This window comes from Ambystoma mexicanum, chromosome 1p (genome assembly GCF_040938575.1).
Source record: "Ambystoma mexicanum isolate Mex_15411 chromosome 1p, UKY_AmexF1_1, whole genome shotgun sequence".
Classification (NCBI taxonomy): domain Eukaryota; kingdom Metazoa; phylum Chordata; class Amphibia; order Caudata; family Ambystomatidae; genus Ambystoma; species Ambystoma mexicanum.
The window spans coordinates 524,739,635-524,760,742 of record NC_090921.1 but is presented as its reverse complement, the minus strand read 5'-3'; the positions used below and the strand labels follow the sequence as shown (position 1 = coordinate 524,760,742).

The 21,108-nt window shown below is 47.0% G+C and overlaps 1 protein-coding gene across 1 annotated transcript in view; it reads right to left on the bottom strand.

Annotated features, from left to right (window-relative positions):
• Positions 1 to 21,108, bottom strand: part of MATK (megakaryocyte-associated tyrosine kinase) — a 383,377-nt gene that overhangs the window by 94,180 nt on the left and 268,089 nt on the right. The window contains exon 8 of the mRNA XM_069649416.1: positions 3,221 to 3,320. Within this exon, the coding sequence (XP_069505517.1) occupies positions 3,221 to 3,320 (100 nt within the window). The remainder of the gene's footprint in view (positions 1 to 3,220; positions 3,321 to 21,108) is intronic.

The window sequence follows — 21,108 nt, the reverse complement described above, 5'->3', positions numbered from 1 at the left end:
CCGTCCCGCGGGGTGGTCGACGTAGAGGCCGCGCCCCCCCCCGCTTTCTTCCTGGCCGCCGCAGAGACGACCGAGTCCGGGGTCGGCTGTGCCCGAAGGCACAAGGGGGCCGCGTCAGGGACCCTGTACTTCTTCTCGTACCGATCCCTTCTAGCCGGCGTTGTGGATGGGTTCTTGAGGAGGGCGAGGCCCTCATCCCAAATATCGTCCAGTAGAGGTATAGCGAGGACCGTCTTCCTCTTGGCCTCGCGACGTTGATAAAGGAAACCTTCCTTCTTTTTCTCTTCCGGGCAGAGCTGGAAAAGCTCGGATGCCCTGGCGATCATGGAGTGAAACGATCCAATCTCGTCGGGCGGGGAAGCCTGGGTGGGAGGTGACGACGGGAGATCCTCGTCGTAAACCTCGTCGTCTGTACCTGTCGCGGCCGTGTCAGTCCCCGTATCATCCCCACGTGTCGTGGACGGGGAGGAGGGCTGAACAGGGCGCGATGGCTGAAAAGGAGGTGGAGGATGAATCCTTCTTCTCTTAGGGGGAGGGCTCCCAGAAGGGCCTGGTTCCGGGTCCCCCATCGGGAGCGGTTCCTCCGTCGGTGGTAACGGCAGTCTCGTCCTTATCTCACAGCATAAGGACTGTATAGCCAACAAAATGGCCGCCGAGTTGTCTTGCGGCACTGGTAGAGGGGAGTCCGACGGGCGGTCAGGAGCCCCGTCGGCACCCTCGACGTTCTCGTCGTCTCCTATGTCGGGGTCCCTCCCGACGGGCTGGTCTTCTTCCACGCCAACGCCGTGGCTTAAGACTTCGATCAGCTCCTCCTCAGAGGTTGAGGCCGAATCCACCACGACCTCCTGCCCCCTCTTTTTCTTCTCCGTCGGAGGTTTCACGGGGGTCCTGTCGATGGGCAAGAAAGAGGACTCCCTCCGCGGTGGCAGGGAGACTCTGGGCCCCGAGGTTGCCACCACTGGTGTAGCCTCCACAGGCTGAGCCAGGGCCGCCACGACTGTCTCGATAGAGCCCTTGGCCGGATGGATTAAGGCTTTCACCACCCTAGGTGCGCTCACCGCCTTCTCCTTGGGGGGAGGGTCACAGCCTCGCTCCCCCTCCGATGGGGCCTTCGAGCTCGACCGGGGTCTCTCCAGAAGCTTCGCCGGGTGCTCGGCCTTCCTCTTACCCGAGCCAGAGCGTTGGCTCGTGGTTGATGGCGCCGGGGAGGATGCGCCCTGCCTGGCGCCCGTAGCGCCCGACCGTTCGGCACTCCCGGTGCCAGCGGACTCGCGGTGCGGGGCGCCCTCAAAGGTCTTAGAAGACCGCTCGGATTTCTTCTTCCTCTTCTCACCTGACAGGCTCTTTCCTTCCAGCCAGTTGGCGAGACGTTGATGGCGGCCCTTCATGGTCCGCTCCGACATATTGCCGCAAAACGCACAGTCCTTCTCCACGTGCGTCTTGTCCTCATGTAGGCAGTAAAGGCAAAGGGAGTGTTCGTCCTCCTTAAAGACATTCTGAAGCTGGCATCCAGGGCAGACCCTGAACAGCTTTCCGGGCGTCGAGCTTCCCTTCTCCTGGGCCATGTCCGAGATGGGCCTGAGAAACTTCTGGAATCCTCCAAAAGCGTGGCTCGACGAAATCTTCACCCTTGAGGGGCGTAGACGAATCCAACACGGGTCCCCGTTAATCGGATGAAGAGACGGTGGAGCTTGAGGCTCTTTGACCGAAAAAAGAGAAATTTTTCTGAGAAAAAACGTGGAAAAAAAGCACTAACGCTCGAGAGCAATAGCACGAGGATCCCAAAACTTGAACGTGCGGTAAAAATCTGAAGATGGCTGCCTGAGGCATGGCTTAGGTAGAGGGCAGTCATTGGCTGTGGTCAGTATGACGCAGAGATCAGTGATTGGTTACTACTACGAAAGACAGATCAGAAACAAAACTGATACTGATTTTTTTCTTTACCGAGGATTCCAGCCTGACGACGGGGAATATTCATGAGCATGTGAATCCATGCCAGACCCCATGCTGGAGAAAGTATGGGTTAGAATGCAAAGAACGTTTGAAAGAGCATATAACTCATCGTATCACACCGCTTTGCTTACTCTCTCCTTTACATCACCACTCAACTAGAACACAGAGGTACTATGACACCATTCGGTATATCTGTTCTCATACCAACATCCGCCGCTCACTCCACATCATTCTAAGTTGACACTGCTGGTCTAACACCCACCCAACCAGGCGTTCTCCTCCGGTCTAACGCAGCCGCAGCCGTTCTGGATAAAACCTGCCTGAACTAACACATTCTCCTGACCTCTCAACCACCACACCTACCGCTAAGAAGCAGCTTCTACACGGATATCGCACGAGCTGCACACATACCCGGTGCACACATGCACCTTTGACTCTCTCTACTCTCTCTACTGATCTGAACTTCGTTTTCAAGGGAGTTCAACCTACCAGCGCCTTCAGACCATACCAATGGTATATAAGGCGCTATATAAATGCGAAATAACATAACATAACATAACATAAAAGAAGCAAACAGAATCAGCACGGGATAAGCAGTAATTCAGGTAAAATGTGTATTGGGGCACCCACAGAGCTGCACACAGACTACCTCATTGTTAGTATTGTGATAACGGTAAACAAGGTGGTCATTAAATACCACATAGTTTTAAAATACCACTTAATTGAATTTTGGATTGCATGGGATATTTACTGCATGTGGTACCTAGATATTCCCTCATCAGGTAAATTATCCATATTTACAGAATGGGTAAATAACCAATTATTATCCAGTGCAGTACATTCTATGCACGTAAATTTCTCATAGGACTAACATGAAAGAGAATCTCGTTGTGGGAATAATTGAGATAAAAATTGATGGGGTTTTGAGATGTACTAATTAATTGAATTGTGTCTTTTTATGATACACACATTGTTTGTGGTTATCTAAGTGTTTAAAAGGAATAAGTTGATGTGAAATAATTAAGGATGGAATTAAATTATTAAAAGTTTGTAATAAACTGAAAAATAAAAATAAATTAAAATAAATCTCATGCATTCCATAATTCGGTGGTATGTTGAAAACAAGTGTTATTTATTATAGCATGTTGTGCCATTGCCACCATGCTCATAATGAGGCCCAGAGAGTGACATGCAACCACAAACAGTGCTACTACACAGGAGTCACGAGATGGGGGACCGACCGAGTGATGGTTGCGGGCTCACTTACGTCATGACAGCGGTCTCGGCGAGGAAGGCTTGCGCCGTAACATCACACTTTATGTTCTTCACAGCCACTTTCTGCCCCATGTACTCTCCCCGAAACACGGCTGCAGAAAGAGAAGCAAGAGAACGCCTCATTCCAAAACATGTCTCATAGCACAACCGCCGCATGCTGCCAATGGAGTTCACCACAAAGAACACAAGGAGGACCTCAAAGATCTAGTGGGCCTAGAAGGAGCTTGAACGCAACACTAAAAACGTTAACTTTTTTAAATACCAATTGTTTTTAATATACCACATAACTATGAGTTTGGGATTGCCTGGGCGATTTACTGCTTGTAGCACATAGAAAGTCCTGCAAGTGGGACATTTGGATCATTAACCCCGTGCTTGATTTTCTATATATTTCAAGAAGTAACTATGTCATGCGATACCAGCTCAGGTACTTTAAAATAGCAAGTATTTAGCAATACCACATTGGACAATTAGGCAATGCCGGAAAAGCCAGCACAACATGCTAGTGTGGGACAGTTTGTGTGGGCCAAAAAGGGCTAGTTTGACGAGTTACAGCACTCTGCAGCTGGTAGTCTCGACTACGGTTGCTGAACAAGTGTGCTTCAACATGCACTATATGGAACACATTTTAATAACACAAAAAACTAAAATAGTACCCAGTTTCTCACGAAAAGTAACCACCTGCCGTTTGAGATGGTAGGCCATTTTTTTGGTTGGCGCCGAGGCCTGTTTTGGGTCACAGTCCACCCTCGCCGAGTGTGCTCACTACACGAAAGCACAGGGTGCAAGTCAACATTTTCCGTTCTTAGTTGCTGAGCCTGTTTTCTCTTATGCTGCACTTTCTATTGGCCCGGCATTTCGGACCCTACAAACACACACTAACACACGCACATACACTAAAACGCATAGCCCATTTGTTTCTAGGAAATGGCAAGAACGGAATTTGTTTCACTAATTTATATACTTGGGAAGGCTCATCCAGATTTCAAAAGCACATCCACGTGACTTGTGTAAATTGACACCTGCACTCGTCCCCAGCAGAGACTGAACGTCGTTGAGAGTCGTCGGTTATACCATTTCTCAAGTTAAAAAGCGTGTTTTTGCTTGTTTATCGAGAAGGGTGAGCCCCTGAATTCCTCTTCCTCGACCGCGCCACCCCCTTCCTCGACCGCCTTTATTTCCCCTGCCCTTACCCTGTTTGCTGCACCTTACCCATTCCCCATACCGTCCTCCCTGTTGAAAGTTCGGCCTATGCCTCTCCTTTTTTTCTGAACTCCTCCAACGCCCTCATACGTGAAGACAGACTCAAAATTGAAGCCACGATGAGCGCCCAATACTCAATACCGAGCCAACCCCCACCCCGGGTGCCACATACCCACTACCAATTGTGCCTTTTTGCTTAAAAATACACAGGTTTACATCAATTTGCATAGTCTGGCTTTGGAAACCGTCGGTATACATCTGCTCTCTCTTCTACAAACTCACCTAAGGAACAAAAGTGAAGTATAGGGTCAGTGTTTATAAGTTATTTTGTTGGAATTTCCAGAAGACACCTTACTGTGGGATGAGAAGTAACAGGCCAAGAGTTGCAGACAAACATAAGAGGGTATTTTATTGGAAACTGTGTAGTGGGATGCAGGTCACACATGGATCTCTGCAGTAGGTGCATTAACACATTGGGTGGTCTGATCGGGTATCAACCCTGTTACTTGCAAGCTATGCTATGCAATACTGCTCTCCCACAGAGAAAATAGTCTGAATATTTTCTTGTGTTCTTTGTCCTGCACTTACATTTGATAAAGAGATTGGCAGGAATATTGTCAGGGGTGAAACACTGTCAACTGTGTGAACATTGAGGTGGGGGTAGAGGTGGGGGTAGGGGTGTGGTGAGTGTCCATCCCTTCTGAGATGACCGAGCCATAGAGGACTGGGTGGGTCCAGCCACTAGCCAATGTGCTTCCTGGAGGGTATGGGCAGGGATTTCCTGGGCCTGGCCTCCCCTCAGTGACGTGATATTCCATTATTTCATTTGGAGATAACATATCCTAAAAGAATGACAGCATACTCTAACAAGGTAGAATTAAATCCCCAATGTGTAAAGAACTCCAACCACACAGGTGAATTTAAGCGCACAATTCTAGAAAACTTAAGTTGTGGAGGAAAGTGAACTAAATGGAGTCAATCAGCAAACACACAACGAAAGCACTGTACTCACAGGTCCGAGGCAAAGAAACAGTCCGTAGCGCTTGTGGTTAGGTGGGGATGCAGGCGCTACTTTCTAGGAGAACCGAGGCTGCTCCAGAACACCACATAGCAGCGCACGCACTTCTTCTTCTTCTTCCTAATTATCGGAAGCGTGGGCGGACCCACGCAGGCGCTTCCCCATCCTATAGGATGATGTGCACCGTACCCACTAATTATTATGTGGCTCTATTTAAGCTCACAACTCCTCCCACCGCCCCGTCTGTCTCACAAAATCCAACATCACACTACTCCTCCTCATGCCTCTCTCCCCATCACCTCCCAGTATAATCCTCTCACTCAGCTCAGCCACTTCCAACGCATTCAACCGAACCCTCATCAATTCTCTCTCTGTAACATGTCTTTCACACCTAATCAAAAAATGTCCCACCGTTTCAGGTACCCCACACACTGCACAGTCCCTTGATTCACGCTTCCCTATTCGAAATAGACAGTCGTTCCGCCCCACATGACCTATCCTCAACCGATTCAGCATCACCTCCTCCCCCCTCCTCCATTTTAAACTCCCTGCATCCACCTTCACCGACACTTTCCCACGAACACCGAACATCCACCTGCCCTTCACCCCATTCACCAACCTCTCCTGCCATTCATCCAGGACCCGTCTCATCATCACAGCCTTCACCTCATCCACACTCAAAGGCAACCTCACATCAATCGCTCCCCTCCTCATACCATCACCCGCCGCCAGATCCACCAACTCATTTCCCAAAATGCCACTGTGACTGGGAACCCACGCCAACTCCAAATCCATACCCCCACGCACACACCGATCAATCTTCATCCTAATGTCCAAAATCACATCCTTCCTATCACCATCCCCTGCCACAATCGCCTGTAACCCACTCAATGAATCAGAGAACACCACCACTTTCTCATACCTCAACTAGCGCACGCACTCATCTGTGCTTCCAAGACTGCGCTGATTGGCTGGCCCATCCTTAATGCCATGGAGCTGACCATTCAGCCGCATGCATGCCAATTCAATCCAGGCCAATACCAGAAGGTGCATACTAATGAGGTAACCTCTCAAACAAAACATCACAGGTAGGGAAGTCAATCAAGAAATCAAAGCAAAGCTGTTCAATGTAAAGACCAATCCCAAGGCTGCTTACAAAGCCAAAGAGGAAGCAGAAGCGCTATCGCAAAGCTGGCCTATGGCAGGACATGAGTATATGATGCCACGGTCTGGAAAGCGTCACGAGTACCTGCGTATATGATGGCGGTATCTACCTATACCTGTCACGTGATGTAAGCATATCCGCAAATTCTCGAAATACCTAGAACATTGTGTGAGTTGCTGACATATGATGGCAAAAGCTGGCAGCTGGTGTGAGTATCTGGCAAGGGTGCGTGTATGTTGCCGTGTGATGGTAGCGCTTTTCATAAGGTGTGTCGATGTGAACACATGCAAAATTAAGGTAACCTAATTAGGCAATGGCAACAATGGGCAAATCATATGGGTCCATGTGTATGTGGTATTAATACTTAGCAACAAGGAAAACATTTTTAATATGCACAAGACAAAACTGTTGCCTTTAACCATGCGTACATGTTTTTCACGGTAAAGAGTACACCCACAAAGTAAATTGTGCCCAGACTCCTACAACACCAAACAAGGACAGCAATCACCCTAAGCACAATCCAGTCAGACTTCCTAGCTGCTCTATCCCATTACCCTGCCACCTCCTGGGCTCTCTGCCCAAGACCTGAACAGTAGCAACAATATATGTGTAGTGTACATATATTGCTTTTTTCCATCCTTTCACAAACAAGTCACTTCATTCTTCTGGCTCCCAGGTAACAGCATAGGGTATCAATGACAAAATATCACCAGGAGGTTCATTGAACAACGCAATCCATTCTGGATGTTGTAGTGCCTGTTGGCTTTAACTAGATTCATGTACTAGAAAATAATACTTGTTGAGAGAAACCCACATTTTGACATTTTTGGGGTCATTACGAGTGGGGCGGTAAGGGATACCGGGCACCGGTAAGGAGACCGGTGCCAGTAATCCCTTACCGCCCTACGACAAGGTCCCTTAGCGGGTCTCTCCAGTAACGCCTGGTCTGACCAGGCATTATGGACGGGACCCGTTAGGGGACTAGGGCGCAAATAACGTACTTGACGTATGCTAGCCCATTATTTGCGCCCTCCGAATTCCCATTGAGCTAATGGGTATGGGGAACGGCATTTTCAATGGGGACTTACCGGTCCCGCAAAGGTCGGACTACACAGGTAAGTCCCCATTGAACTAGACCGGTGCCAGACCCGTTATTGGTGGCAGTCATGGCGCAAATAGCACCATGACTACCACCAATCTCGGAATGAGGCCCTTTGTGTCACAAAGACATGGAATCACTCTTCAGATCACCCTAATAGAGCAGACACAATAGACAATTAGTCTCGTTATCTGCTACAAGACCTATATTAATGCAAACGTGACTCTTCCTCTTATTATGTATTGCTTTGGCCCATCGCCTGCATACTCTACCCATGTTCCCTAGCCCTCTTCTTCTCCATGCAGCCTCGGACCCCTTTGTTTAAGCCAGTAACAAATAACAAGAGGCAGCATATTTTGGTTAAGACATTCCATAATATTCTCCTGCTTCCCTGCATCCCTCCCTCAACTCACCATCTGGATTTAGTAGCCCGTCCTTCTCTTCTTCCATTCATTTTTGTTGCCATTATTTTCCTTCCTCTATCTGCTCTCACTTCCATTTGTAGCCCTACGACACTCCATTCTGCCTGGCCAGTGTCTCAAGTGACGATTCCCACCCTTTGTGCAAGGTGGTGAGGATTTTGTGTCTCATTTAGAGATGATAATATTAGGGAGGTGTGAACCATCTACCTATGCTGGACAGAGCAGTTAAGAAGGCATTGGCTGCATCACTGGGAGCATACTGATATGGGCACGGCAGGCTACTCTCTTTTCTACCAAAAGATGGGTGTCCTGACCATATTGCGCTGCATCAACTCGCCACTAGTGAATCAGTAGATGATAAATCATTTCTCAGTTCCGTATTTATTAGAATACAGCTTGACAACAGCCAACACGTGTTTTGACCTGTCCAATATCCTCTTCAGGGAAATCTACATTATCCAACATTTAAACTAGTAATACTGTGGTACTTAGAAAAATCGAAAACTGTGAACATTCAAGGACTAAATTCTCAGCTGTTATTTGGTTCCAAGAGTTATCTCGAAGAAAGATCACAATGTATTTCTAACCTGGGTAAGAATTAGACCCAGCACCCCAATGGGCTACATCATTGTATTCCGCGTATGTTGTATACGTGAATGTTGACAGTGTATCCTGCCAGGTTTCGATTGTTCTTTGTAAAATAAGTACCTCAGCATTAATAGTTTAAAGTTTAGATAATGTAGATCGCCTGAAGAGGACCATGGATAGGTCGAAACACGTGTTGGCTGTTGCACCAATCAAGCTGTATTCTAATAAATAAGGAACTGAGAAATTGTTTATTATCTACTGATTCACTAGTGGTTAGCTGATGGAGCGCAAAATGATCAGGACACCAACCCTTTGATTGAAGTTTCTGTGACTTTGGGCTTAACCACACTTGTGCCCAGACAGTGCTGGCCATCCCATTATTGATATCAGTCAGATGTGTTGCACTGGTTAGCTCGACCGTTAGAAAGCCCGCTCTTTGCTTTTAGTTACTCTCTTTTCTACCATGTTTGGTGCTGCTATCTGGAAATGGCTGTTTAAACACTTTCTGCTTGAGGCCATGGCTGACTTTTCCACTGCATCCCCCTCCTGGAAACTCCATCGTACACCCCCTTCCCCTAGACTCACTACCCCGGATGTTTCCTCTTGTATTGGCAGCCCCCCTCAAACGCCATGTTTTTTCCCTGTTTCACCCGAACACCCAGCCCCATTCGTCCCCACCATGAGCCTACGGTACGTCTGTGACTTGAAAGAGGCCTGTGCACAATTGTGTGACTCATGTGCAGCTAACAGACTGCAGCTTACTACAAATGTTTAGGGTAAGAAAGTGTGAAGAGGCCATTGAAGATCAAAACACATCTATGGTTTGAAATGTGTATATATTCTCTGTGGGAATGCAAATACTCCGACCAGGGGTTCATGCCAAAGAAACAGACGCGCACCGAGGGAAGCACTAGGAAGCACCACTTTGCACCTCCCGCTACTCAACCGCTGTTGGAACTACGAACTATTTCCACAAACTCAGAACGGTATTTGGCTGTCCCATCGTGTACTGTAACACTCCACTCAATCTCTACATGTAAATATGTATCTTACATATTATTTCCCTTCCTTGTAGAGATCTGAGAAGGTTAAATTGACTCTAATACAGAGCGTTACTGTGTGCTCTTTAATTAAGCCACACCCACAGGAGGGCAAAGCTACAAGAACTGCCTCTCGCGCGCACCAGCGCGCGCGCACCAAGGGAAGCACCAGGAAGCACCTCTTTGCCTCTTCGCCGAGGAGGCGAGGCGGCGAGAGAGGTTTTGTAGCTTACGTGCACCCCGAGTTAAGGACTGAAATCGGATTTACAATGTTATCAATATTGGCTGAGAAAAACATCGCAAAAATGTGGACTTTATTAAATCAAGCAAATAACAACCATCAGATAGACTCAAAAATAACGGTAGTTCCTGTACATCAGTGGGTGGCACACTTTGAACAACTCTACGCACTACCCATAAATTCCACGACTATGGCCTCTTCTGAGTGAAATAAGGCAATTAATTATGACCTCAAGTAATTCGCGGGCTGTGGGCCCTGATGGGATCCCAAATTTTGTAATGAAAAAACATCTCAAAATTTGGAGTTCCATCCTGTTTAAAATATTCTCTGCTATAAATCATCATCAGAAATTGCCCAAGTCTTGGACTGAAGCAATTACATTTCCTATTTATAAAAAGGGCAATCGTCAACTACCGATTAGCTACCGTCCAATTTCATTACTGGATGCTCCGGGTAAAATATTCTGTAAAATTCTACTTAAGGAACTCAATAGGTGGGTGGATGAAAGCCGGTTAAAAGACCCATTATAGTCTGGATTCGTGAAGGGCATGGGCACGATCCCAAACATCTTGGCCCTGTCAATGATTCAGTCTGAACAAGTTGATGGTGTACTCCCGTTATACTTGGGTTTTATTGATTTTAAATCCACCTTTGACTCTATAGATAGATCTATGCTCTTAGCTAAACTTAGGCAACATCAGTGCCCCCTGTCACTAGTAAATTTGGTGATGTTATTACATTCAAATACATCGATGCGAGTGAAATTGAATTTGGAAGGTAAATTGTCACCACCAATTCTTACACACAGAGGGGTAAAGCAGGGCTGTGCACTTGCATCATTTTTGTTTAATTTCTTCATTCTAGATCTGGGCCCTGTGTTAATGAACTGCATTGTGGATGCACCTCGCATTGGTCGCCAAAAGGTTTCTTACTTACTATATGCAGACGATTTACTTCTGCTGTCATGTACACCCATTGGCTTACAAAACATGTTGGAACAACTAGGAACCTATGCATTGGCAAATAATTTGATTATTAGCACCTCTAAATCACAAATATTAGTCTGCAATAATAATGTATCCAAAAAATATAATCCAAGATGGCTTTTTCAAAAATGTGAACTTTCTGTGATCTTGAAATATAAGTATCCTGGAGTGTACAATGAACACAAGAAAACTTTAAGCACAATGACTTGCGAAATCAAATCAAAGCTCAGTGCTTTGATATCACAATCAAAGATTTCGCTGAGAAAATTTGGAAAATTCTCATTGAAACACATTGGCCCTCATTACGACCCTGGCGGAGTGGGTTTACGCCAGCGGTATTCGTGGCGGACCCGTCCGCCCTACTACGAGTTCCCGTAGCGCCATGGAGCCTTTCTCCGCCTGGTTTTACCGGGCGGAGATATCCATGGCGCTACGGGACCTTGTTGTTAATTACGCCACCGTACTTTACGGTGGCGTAATCAACGCCTTCCCCACTCCCATTATACCCTATGGGGCAAAAATGGGAATGGGGAAGGGTAAAATGGGGATTGGGGATTTACCGCCCCGCCAAGGTCGGAATGGGGCGGAAAATCCGCCAACCCCCATGGCGGTATCGGCAGCTTTCCGCCGTGCTCCGAGGTGCATTTAGCACCGCGATTTCCGCTAGGGTCGTAATGAGGGCCATTGTGTCTTTTTATAAGTCAAAGGTAATACCTATTCTCCTGTATGGAGCAGAGGCATTGGTACCACAGGATCGAAAGTTTTGGGACAATTTAGAAGCAAAATATTGGAAGGCAGTCCTATCACTTTCGCCTGGAACACCTTTGGCGATTCTGCGATTAGAATTGGGTCTGATATCCTTGTATGCTCAATTGTTATGGAAACAGTGTGCAGTACTGTGAAAATTGCTGGAAGAATTAGAGAAACCGACCTTTCAGAATGTATTAGCTCAAAATTTGCTTACATCGAAAAATGGCATTTCGAGAAAGTGGCGAAATCACATCTTAAATGCTGCATCCAATGCCTCTGTTTCAATTGAGCTTCTTCTAGCTAACCCTGATCGAGCGAAAAGTAAAATCTATCAATACGATTGGGTTGGAAACATGACACTATGTTCAAAACTCAAGGACTTCAACCCTGTTGCATTCGGCACCAAAAGGAATGGCGTTACATCGGATTATCTGCTGAAATTTCCATCACATGTATGTCGACAGAAATTCTTAAGATTCAGACTAAATCAGTATGAAACAAATGAAATCTTGTTTAGGAGGAAGCTAATTTCGAAGGAACAGAATTACTGTCGATTTTATTCAAAGAAGGATCAAAAGAGAAACTTTACAACACCTTGTAGTTGAGTGTACGGCGTTGGATGAACCAAGGATAAAATGCTTTGGGAGAAAATTGATTGTTCAGAGTTATCTAGATAATGATCAAATATGGAATATGCTTACCTCCAACCCGAGATTAACTGTACAGATTGCAATTGTGCAATTTTTAAACATAATATTTCCTGGAATTTTAAATTGATGAGTGTGACAGAGATCATGATATGAAAACTAATAATGTATCATTGATATGTGTTTTCTTGTGATAATTGCTGAATTGTTAAATATGGGTTTATTATGCTTATGTTTTCAAAATTGCATTGAATAAGAATGTATTTTGTGAAAACTTAACAATGAATATATTTTATGGAAATCTAAAATGAAATATTTGAAAAGTTGGTTCACCAACTATAACAAATAAATAATAAAAAATAAATAAAAAAAAGACATGTTGAGCAGGGTAATGTGTCAGCAGGAGAGGACCAAGTACCTTTAACTCAGCACATTGACCGTGGACCTGAGATAGCAGGGACCGATACAGCTGCATTATAAGGGATGTGTCTTGGATTCCCTTGGAGGCCCATCGCCAACTAAGGCACCACCTACACTTAGCACTCCAATATTTCTTCATGGCACCTGTCTAGTCTTTGGATTACCTTCATTTTAGAAATCCCTGTGTCGTATTGCTGTTTATGAACAAATGATTGTTATGAGGTTGAGAAAAGTTGAAACTAATCATTGCCTTTGTTTACATATTGCAGCTCATTATGATTGGTACTTCTCCATCCACAATGATAATTGTTGAGCAGAGCAGAGAGGTAGCAACTGCGACCCTCCAATCTGGCGCCTTCAGTGGCTTCTTACCAGTGGCTTCTCTGGCGTCTTCAGTGGCTTCTTACCAGTGGCTTCTCTGGCGTCTTCAGTGGCTTCTTACCAGTGGCTTCACTGGCGTCTTCACTGGCTTCTTACCAGTGGCTTCTCTGGCGTCTTCAGTGGTTTCTCTGGCGTCTTCAGTGGTTTCTTACCAGTGGCTTCTCTGGCGTCTTCAGTGGCTTCTTCTTGAGTTCGTGCCAATGATTTTACAAGCTCAGGACACTACATACCTCTTTCCCTTACAAAGTCAACAGTTGAATGTTTACACAGTTACATTCATAATCGTTGTGCCTTTCTTGCAATCTTCACGTGTGTAGCAGTCTCTTGCTCACTGTTCACCGCTCAGGTAACTTTTGCCTTCTTCTGGTTTTTCACATATGACTTCTTGTTGAGAAACTTCAAAATTGAGGTTGCCTGTGACTTCTTCTCTAGGTTCGTCAAGTCTATGCAGGTTGTTTTCTTGTTTGGATGAGTCTGATGTTCATGTGTCTTTCTTCCTTTTGTCATGCAACTGGCTTCTTGTTCCAGATTCCATGGGCCTCATTACACGGTAGGCGGTAAAGCATGGCGCTATTAGCACCATGGTTGCCGCCGGTACCATACCGGTACCACCATGGAGGAAAGGGGAATTACCACACCATTCCAAGGATGGCGGGGCGGTAATTCCCCTTTTCTCCATGGCCCTTCCCCATTCCCATTTTTGCCCCATAGGGCATAATGGGAATGGGGAAGGAGCTAATTACGGTACACAAATTGCAGTACTGTAAGTAGCACCAAGGTCCCTTTGCGGGTCCCAACTTTAACGGCTGGTCTACACCAGCTGTTAAGGTCGGGTCCCGCCGCAAAGGGACCTCGTAGCAAGGCGGTAAGGGTTAACGGTCACCAGTACCCTTACCGGTGACCATCAACCCTTACCGCCTTCCATGTAATGAGGCCCCATGTCTTTCCATGTTCTGTCCGGACATGACTCTTCCACAGTGGTATAACTTGCAGGATTTGTCAGTACTTGGAACTGGTTACAGTGTCCTCAGAGGACAAACTAATCTTCACTGATCATTTAAACTCACGTTGTGTGACTTTGCTGCTTCGTCCCAGTCCTGTCAGTCTTTCCGCTTGTGTTGGGTTTAAATGTCCATATTATTTCCTCGCTGTTTGGCAGAAATGTCTTATCTTATAACGTGGATTAAGTGAAGAACATGCCTTCTTTCCCTTCACGACCTAATAACAAGAGACTACAGTTGCTATATTGGGTGTGAGACAATGGTCTGACACAAACGAGTCTATGGTTAACTGTATGCTTCCTTTGTTGAATCGGTTTGCTCCTTCCACTAGCCCATTGACCTGGGGGTGGTACAGCGCAGATTTTCACTGCTGGATGCTGTTGGTCTCTAGAAATCCTTTCATCTTGTGAGAGGTACGTTGAATCTGGCTGTCAATCACTGACTGCTTGGGCATACCTTCTCTGTAGAAGATCTCTTTATGGATTGATATCCCTGCGAGGAACATAAAGTAATTCTGTAGATTTGGACAGGGAGTTCACCATTAATACACTGCATCTGCGTTCTGGGTCTAATGATTCTAACTTTTCCCAAGGTACCTTTGGGGCTTCAACGTTGATTCAATATGCTTGTCGTAGATGTAGCGGTCATCACCAGTTTGGTGGTAAACCTTAAATGCAGCGGTAACGCTATTACCAACACAATTAAGGGTCAGCCAAATCACGGGTTTCACAGGATTTACCCCCAGCGCTGTGCTGGGGGTAAATCCGCTGTGAATTTGCTGATTTTTGGCAAAATTACCACGCGGTTATACCACCAATGGTAGTCATGCTGAAAATTCCCCATTGGGCCCAATGGGGAATTGGGAATTCCTGAATGGGCCCAATGGGGAATGGGGAATTCCTGTTCCCCCAAACCCGTGATCAGCGCTTATAGCGCAGGACCGGTTGCCGGTAGCGCTATTAGCACGGACGGTATCCCGGCAGGAATACCGCCAGGATACCGCCCAACTCATGATGAGGCCCATAGTTTTTTGTCACTCGCGGCACAATAATGGCAATGGTGTATTGCACTATCACTTTGTAAGTCCATTTGGTGCCACCACTAACATTCCCATATTATTCTTCTGGTAAGGCTCATAACTAGTTGTCCCAGATGTGTTTTCTGTATGATTATTTGTCACATAGGATAACCTGGGACGTAATTTCCAAAATGTTTGCTGTGAACTAGGTAATATTCTTGCATGTGGCCACCCTTCTTTCACACATTTTTCAATTATTTGCATTGCTTCTTCAAAGCCACTTTACAATCTTCTTTAGATATGATGTATTTGTCTTTCTCCACTGATTTCTTCTAACATGGTCACCACACATTCACCTCTCAGGATGGTGGTGTCTGTCATGCACCGGTTCCATGCACGGCGGCGACAGCGTCTGGACACACCTCATTCCATCTGGAGGTTGCCCTGGCGCCTTTGTCAACGTCGCAGGCTCCGCGGTCCTACTCGGACTACGCCTCCCAACACGCCTCGCCAGTAGCACGTCTTAGGTACAACAGTCACGTGAGGTACGTACAACGTGGTTTCTGCGTCCTTACACGTTTCGACTGTTTGTAGTCACTTGAACCGCGGCTCGGGTGCTCCTTAACTGTGTTTTGTGCCAGTTTTCGAGTGCACGTGATTCTGTTATTTGTGCAACGTGACTCCGACTTTTTTGACCCTGCCTGCCACTACGGATTACTGCCTTTTGGATTGTCCATTGATCTTCGAAGCCCGGCTCCCTCTGATTGATCCCTCGGTTACAGACGATGGTTTTGCATACATGGACTGTCTTGTTCTGCCTCGCCCCGTAGTAACAGTACTTGGATTCCGGTTTTATTTCATGTGCCCGTGCTTATTCGTTAAGCAGTTTCCACGTCCTTAACAGCCACTATCTGTACACTTTACACTTACCTGTTTTAACTTCTTTACAGCATTTCTTGTCACACACAAAGTTCCTAACACTCCCTTTCCTGTCACTTCTTATGAGGTTTCCTTTTGTTTTCTTTTGGTAACATCTTGGACGCTTTGCTGAATTATTAAGGACCCCTATCCTGGAAAACAGGTGACCTTTTGGACGCTCTCCTGACATCACCACTGGTCACCCATCTATTGCTTATCTGTGGACGCTCTGCTGAATTCCAGAGGATTACTTTTGGGACTTTCTTTTTAGCTTGCGCCCTCGTGCCGCCCGGGTTAGGTGAATCAGCACTGACTCTTTGGGATTGTGGACTGTCAAACACTTACCTTTTGGATTTCTGAACTCTCAAGCACCATACCGGTTCTTGTGCCACCAAGTAGGTTTCTGGTCTCTTCTTTCACGGAGCAGGTAAGAGTGGGAAGGTGAGGGTGGTTGTTACCAAGGTTGGCATATTTGACTGCTGTGCTGAACTATTGTTATTGTTCTTTCTTCTAGCTCTGTTGTTGCTGCTCCTGCCTATTCACTCAAGCCCCTGGCCTGTCAGGTGATTTATATTCCTGCAGGCTGCGCTCTTGTGGGGAAAGTCTATTATTCATCGGTTTCCAGACTTTCGAGTGCAGTTTGATACCCATAACTGTTTAAGGTTGTGACAGATTAAGGAGCCTATAAACACCTGTCAGACATGGATCCAGGAGCGGATCCAAAGGCGGTGCTCATGCAGGCTTTTTCTGCTCTGCGCACCGACATGGCATCTGCCCATGCGACCTTACATCAGCGTATGGATGTGTCACATAGCTTTGTACAGCCATTACCTCCCGATGAGGAATTCGGTGAGGCTGCAGCAGCCGTAAACCCTCCAGTACCCCAGGGCCAACCACCTGCTCTGACCCCTGTTGTTTTGCCCGGGCCTTTTCCTTTAGCTCCACCGGAATGCTTTTCTTTGTCGTCCGTTAGCGTTTCCGGATGCCACGACTAAGGCGGCTTTTGTTCTGTCCCATTTGGGTGGGACTGCAGTAGCCTGGGCTAATCCTCTGTTAGAAGCAAACGACCCGGCTCTGTATGATTTCGATGCTCTAATCCAAGCCATGAACGCTGTTTTTGATATGCGACATAAGGCACATTTCTTGCCATTACTCAGGGCAAGGCTGATCTCTTAACTTATCTCGCTCGCTTTAACCAGCTAGCGGCTGAGACTACGTGGCCAGAACAGAAGAAAGCGGCCGTCTTTTACAGAGGACTCTCTGATGAACTAAAGGACGCCTTATCAGTGGTACCAGCAGTATCATCAGGCTTTCCAGAGTTATTGGACCTGGTCTTGCAGGTTGATGCCCAGTTTCGGCAGAGACGTGGTGAACGCCGGATCCTTGATCTCCGCACCTCATCCAAGTCTGGGCAAGCACTCCTGCCTTGTCAGAAGTGGAATCTATGCAAATAGGGGCAACCAGGGGCCCGCTAACCAAGGCGGAACGGGAGAGGTGCATGGACAACAATCTATGCTTCTGTTGTGGCCAAGCAGGTCACTTCATTCGGATATGCCCTAAGAGACCAGTTAAAACGGTGGGAAACGCCAAGACTCGTCCTTAACCGGGCCTGCAGGACGAGTCAGTTAACAGACGGGTCGGGGAAGCACCATTTCGCCTCTCATATGTTCCTTTCTATGTGCTTCACAGCCCCAGGATCTGTGTCCTTTTCTAGCCCAGTCATGATTGATTCAGGTGCCAGAGGTAACTACATGGACGTACAGTTGGCCAACAGCCATGGGTTACCTATATCTACTAAGGAGAGACCTGAGGAAGTACATGCGGTAGATGGCTCTCGTCTAATTTCAGGACAAGTGACAGAACAGACAGGGCCCCTTCGGATGTCTACTCCAGAAGGCCATTCTAAATATATTGTGTTCAATTTCATCTCTGCCCCTCAGTTTGGGATCATACTTGGTCTATCTTGGCTGCAGACCCATAACCCTGCTATTGACTGGATCCAACAGACCGTGCATTTCTCTTCTGCATATTGTAGCCAGCGGTGTCTTTGCCTCCAAGATGTGCCGATTCTGTCACCTCGCTTGGCAATGGTCGCTAACGTTCCTTCAGTTAGCGCCATATTTCAAAATCTTCCCTCAGAACCCCCTTCGGTGTATAGAGAATATACCAAAGTTTTTGACAAAGGGCTTTCCGAAAAACTCCCTCCACACTGGAGTTACGACTGCCCCATTGATCTGGTACCCAGAGCAGTCATCCCGCATTGTGTCTATTCTTTGACACAAAAAGAGGAAGACCATCTGCGAGAATACTTGGAAAAAGCTTTACGTTTGGGACACATACGGCCGTCTCGGTCCCCTGCGGCTTCCCCGATTTTCTTTGTACCTAAGAAAGAGGGGGACCTGTGACCTTGCATGAACTATAGGGCCCTCAATAAGATTACGGTTAAAAATCAATATCCACTGCCTCTCATATCAGAACTGCTTGACAAATTGACCTCGTCCACCATTTTTACTAAGCTCGTTTTAAGCGGGGCTTACAATCTGGTGAGAATGCGAAGCAGGGACAAGTGGAAAACTGTGTTCACGACTAAGTTTGGCCTTTATGAATACTGCATTATGCCCTTTGGGCTTTGTAATGCCCCAGCCACTTTCCAACACTTTGTTATGATATATTCAGAGACATGTTAGACTGCTATGTAGTGATATATCTGGACGATATATTGGTTTTTTCAAACTCTCTACACCAGCATGTCCGGCATGTCTGCTCTGTTCTACAATGCCTCTGGGAGCACTCCTTATACGCAAAACTGGAGAAATGCATCTTCCACGCATCCTCGGTTGAGTTTTTGGGGTTTCAAATATCCGCAAAATGGGTGCACATGTGTGCTTCCAAAGTCTTGGCGGTATTGGACTGGGCTGTCCTGACCTCAGTGAAAGCACTGCAGTCTTTTTTGGGCTTTTCAAACTTTTACAGGAGATTCATAGTCTCGTTTTCCGAAATTGTGGCCCCACTCACTCGCCTTACCAGCCCTAACGTTCCGTTCCTTTGGGATTCCAATGCGCAATCTTCTTTCCAGGACCTGAAAGGAGCCTTTACTACCGCCCCTGTTCTGCAGCATCCCAACCCATCTCTTCCGTTTATTGTGGAAGCCGATGCCTCTGCTATTGCAGTGGGGGCTATCCTTTCACAAATCTGTCCCTCTACGCAGCAGCTGCATCCAGTAGCATACTACTTCCGGAAGCAGTCCCCAGCGGAGCGCAATTATACTATAATGGACAGAGAACTCTTGGCCATTCGAGCCATGTTTAAGGAGTGGAGGCATCACCTTTTGGGGGTTAGACACCCGGTAACAGTATATACCGATCATCAGAATCTTCAAGCCCTGTCCCATGCAAAATGCACCAATGCCCGGCAAATACGTTGGCACCTATTCTTCACATTGTTTGACTTCACAGTTACCTACCGCCCTGGCCCTTTGCACGGGAAGGCTGACGCCCTATCCAGTATAGGTACCGATTGTCACACCCAGAAACCAATAACGCAGATTGTAGCCTCTGGTTCAGTGGTTTGTGTATGTTCGGCTTCTCCGTCTCTCTTGGACATGGGACGGCAATGGGCCAGGGATCATGCTTCATCTCTTGATGGGTTGGGCGCTACGCTTGTTTCGGGTCTTCCTTATGTCCATGGACTATATATACGGACAATAGGATCAGGAGAATGGCTCTCGGATGGTCACATGACTCCAAGCAGGTAGCACATCCAGGTCGGACTAAAACGTATGAACTGTTACACCGATGGTGTTGGTGGACTGGAATGAAAAAAGAAACCAAGCTATACGTCTCCATGTGTGCGATTTGTACTCAATGCAAGCGTCAACCAGCTAAACCCGTGGGCCTTCTGATGAACATGCCCATACCTCTGCACCCTTGGAATATGGTTACTCTTGACTTTGTGGTGGATCTTCCCGTAGTCAGGGGGATGTCGGCCATACGTGTGGTAGTTGACGGGTTTACCAAAATGGCACCGTTTATACCATGTCCTGGTATTCCGACGGCCCCCCTGTTGGCCTCCCTGTTTTTAGATCATGTGGTCTGGTTTTTTGGACTTCCCACAGTGATGATATCTGACCGTGGCTCACAGTTTACATCACGCTTTTGGCGCTCCCTAACCAATGCATTAGGCATCGACGCTCGACTGTCCTCTGCTTATCATCCGCAGGCGGATGGACAAACCGAGTGTACTAATGCGACTATGGAACTGTACCTCCGTTGCCTATGCCTACAACATCAGTCAAAATGGTTATCTGTTTTGGGAACTGCTGAATTATCGTTTCCAGACACTCGTCGGTGGGTTGTCCCCCGTTCTATGCCCTATACGGTTTACATCCGAGGGTCCTTCCACCGGTCCACCCTTCCTTGGACCAAATTCCTTCTGCTAAGACTGCAAGGGATTGCCTTCTTGCCATACGTAACTCAGTTCTTTGCCATCTTCAGGTTGCACAGTCTCGGACAAAGGAACAGGCGGACAAACATCGCTCACCGGCTCCTTTGTATGCCCGAGGGACTTGGCTTTCTACGAAACACCTCGCCAAACGGGGTAAGCGGAAGCTATTGCCCTGTTATGTGGGTCCTTATAAGGTTTTACACTGTCTCAATCCCGCTGCTGTTCATTTAAATATTCCATCTCATTGGCGAGTGCACCCTGTTTTCCATGTCTCCCTGCTTTGTCCTTTTGTACCTGGCACCAGGCTTCCTGTTACCCCGGCTCCGCTCTCAGTGCAAGGGGAGGACGAGTATGAGGTACGTACTATTCTGGACACCCGACTGCAATGGGGGGTGCGTTCTTGTTTGACTGATTGGAAGAGCTATGGCCCTGAGGACAGGACCTGGGAACCAGCCTCCAACTTCCATGCTCCTCGGCTCCTATGCGCCTTCTGGCTGGAACTCCTGCGGGGTGCCAGGGGGTGGTACCCTTTGCGGGGGG